Genomic DNA, 2,617 nt, shown 5'->3' with positions numbered 1-2,617 from the left:
CTTTAAAACATATTTATCTGTTTCATTTTGGAGCTGTATAAGAGAAAACCCTGAAATGACACTTTCATCATGCAATTTTTTTCTTCTCCTGTTTTTACGGCAATGTTTCACATTTCTATTTTCTCTCCAAAACTATGTCCCAGTTAAGAAATCCCATATTTATCTAATACACGAGGAATGAGTCAGTTATTGATGGAGGAAAATGAGTTTATATGAGAAAATAAGCATTATGCCTGCTGGATTAATGTTTTCAACAGTCATTACATTGCTTAGTGGAGCAGAGAGCATGAGCCTAAAAGCAGTATTAGTACCTACTTTAGGATGAAGTTGTTCACATTTAACCAGTTTCAGGACTCCTCTAAAAACCATTCAGAGTAAGTATTTTTAGCTGGAGGGGAAGTAAGTATTTTTAGCCACTCGAGGAACCGGGCTGGAAGTGCTGAAGAGCAGTGTCCTCTCAGGCTCCACAGTACACTCCTCTCCCCCGCCATGCAAACATGCCCTTCTCAACAGCATGGCCATGGAGAAAAAGGAGGCCCCTGTTCCAGACACAGGGCATCCCACATAGGGCTAGCCAAGATCTGTTTGGAGCCAGAATACTTTCTAATGATAAGTCTGAAGTTCTTGTAAGCTTGGGGCCTGCAGTCTTTCAAGATGACAAAAATCAAGGGGGTACTATCTGAATGTTTTTACTTTTCCAACAGGTAACTGCTACGGGTAAAGATCATCTTTAAAAGGGAACATGGATTTAATAAACTCAACTGAACAAAACAGTACATCAGAAGAACCTTTCAAATGGGCAACATCCAAGATTCTCATTTCCATTACCCTGTCTGTGCTTGCTCTAATGACAACGGCCATCAATTCTCTTGTGATGACTGCAATAATTGTGACAAGAAAGCTCCACCACCCCGCCAACTATCTAATCTGCTCTCTTGCAGTGACTGACTTCCTTGTGGCAGTCCTGGTGATGCCCTTCAGCATTGTCTACATTGTAAAGGAGACCTGGATCATGGGGCAGGTGGTGTGTGACATTTGGCTGAGCGTGGACATCACGTGCTGCACTTGTTCCATCTTGCATCTCTCCGCCATTGCTTTGGACCGGTACAGAGCGATCACGGATGCCGTGGAATATGCCCGGAAAAGGACACCTAAGCACGCTGGCATCATGATAGCAGTTGTGTGGATCATATCTATTTTTATCTCCATGCCGCCTTTGTTCTGGAGGCACCAGACAACCAGCAGGGAGGACGAATGCATCATCAAGCATGACCACATTGTTTTCACCATTTACTCCACGTTTGGTGCCTTCTACATCCCGCTGGCCTTGATCCTGATCCTTTACTACAAGATCTACAAAGCAGCAAAGACATTTCACAGGAGAAGCGTCAGCCGGATCGTGAGGGAGGAGGGGGTGAATGGACAAGTCCTTTTGGATGCAGGTGAAAGAAGCACCAAGTCAGCTTCAATGCCCAGCACAACGGAGAAGACTTCAGATCCCCTGGTGAACTCTGATAAAATCAACATCACCCTACGAAGCCCCAGGTCTGAATCTAAGCACGAGAAGTCCTGGAAAAAACAGAGAATCTCCAGCACAAGAGAGCGAAAGGCAGCAACGACGCTGGGTTTGATCTTGGGGGCATTTGTGATCTGCTGGCTCCCATTTTTTGTAAAGGAAGTAGTTGTTAATACCTGTGAAACATGTCACATCTCAGAAGACATGTCTAATTTCCTAGCATGGCTGGGATATATAAACTCCCTTGTTAACCCTTTAATCTACACAATCTTTAATGAAGATTTCAAGAAAGCCTTCCAGAAGCTTGTACGGTGTGGGCAATAACTTTAAGAGCTTTTGTTCATACAAGGAGAACATAGTCATTGTTTTTTAACCTGTATAAATTTATATAACTGAGATGACATTTGTTGTATTTAAAGCAAAGCACCAGGACGCTGCATTTACATTACAATGACTTTTTTTGTATAGGTAATATTGGGAGCATTAATTGCCCAAGTTTTAAAGAGATGGATCATCTGGGTTTGGTTTTGCTCTAGAAAAAGAGGTAGCACATTGTGGCTCTGATCCAGTTGGGATTTGCAGAGCTGTCTAGCTTGAAGCGTTACATTAAATATGAAGGAAATATACACTTGAAGCAGACAAAGAAACAAAACTTTTTTTAAAGTAACCCTCAGTCATCAATGAAATGTTAAGTAAAACAAACATGTTTTAAACCCTACTGATATAAGATAGAAAATATACCATGGAATGACAACATGATTTTAACAGTCTGGCACAGGCCTGCAGCATAGAGCCAAGCCATTCACAGCCAAGGGTAGTAGTTTTAAATATATCTACCATCGTCCTATGCCGATCAGCTGAGTGAGCTGCCATCCTGCCTTGTCCCATGGATGGACATCCCTGTGTAACACAGCACCCCAGCAGCAGGCAAGGGGCTCTCATGGATTACCAGTTTCTGAGCAAACCAGTGTCGGGAGCCCTCTGACACTGCACACCCACAACAGATGTGAGCATAACCCCAAGGGAAACAGCCAAACATCTGGGGCACCTCCAGTGAGCTGGGTACACAGAGTGCCCAGTGCTCCGAGACACCGCTTCTGT

The 2,617-nt window shown here is 43.5% G+C and overlaps 1 protein-coding gene across 1 annotated transcript; it reads left to right on the top strand.

Moving 5' to 3' along the window:
- Positions 1–742: 742 nt before the first annotated feature.
- On the top strand, positions 743–1,840 carry HTR1F (5-hydroxytryptamine receptor 1F; the record flags this gene model as incomplete). Its single annotated transcript, XM_082279150.1, has 1 exon — positions 743–1,840. The coding sequence occupies one exon, from the start codon at positions 743–745 to the stop codon at positions 1,838–1,840; it is 1,098 nt and encodes a 365-aa protein (XP_082135276.1).
- Between the last annotated feature and the right edge of the window lie 777 nt (positions 1,841–2,617).

The sequence above is a fragment of the Coloeus monedula genome (genome assembly GCF_965178545.1).
Source record: "Coloeus monedula genome assembly, chromosome: 3".
NCBI lineage: Eukaryota > Metazoa > Chordata > Aves > Passeriformes > Corvidae > Coloeus > Coloeus monedula.
The sequence above is the reverse complement of the archived record's forward strand: the minus strand, read 5'-3'. Positions and strand labels throughout refer to the sequence as shown.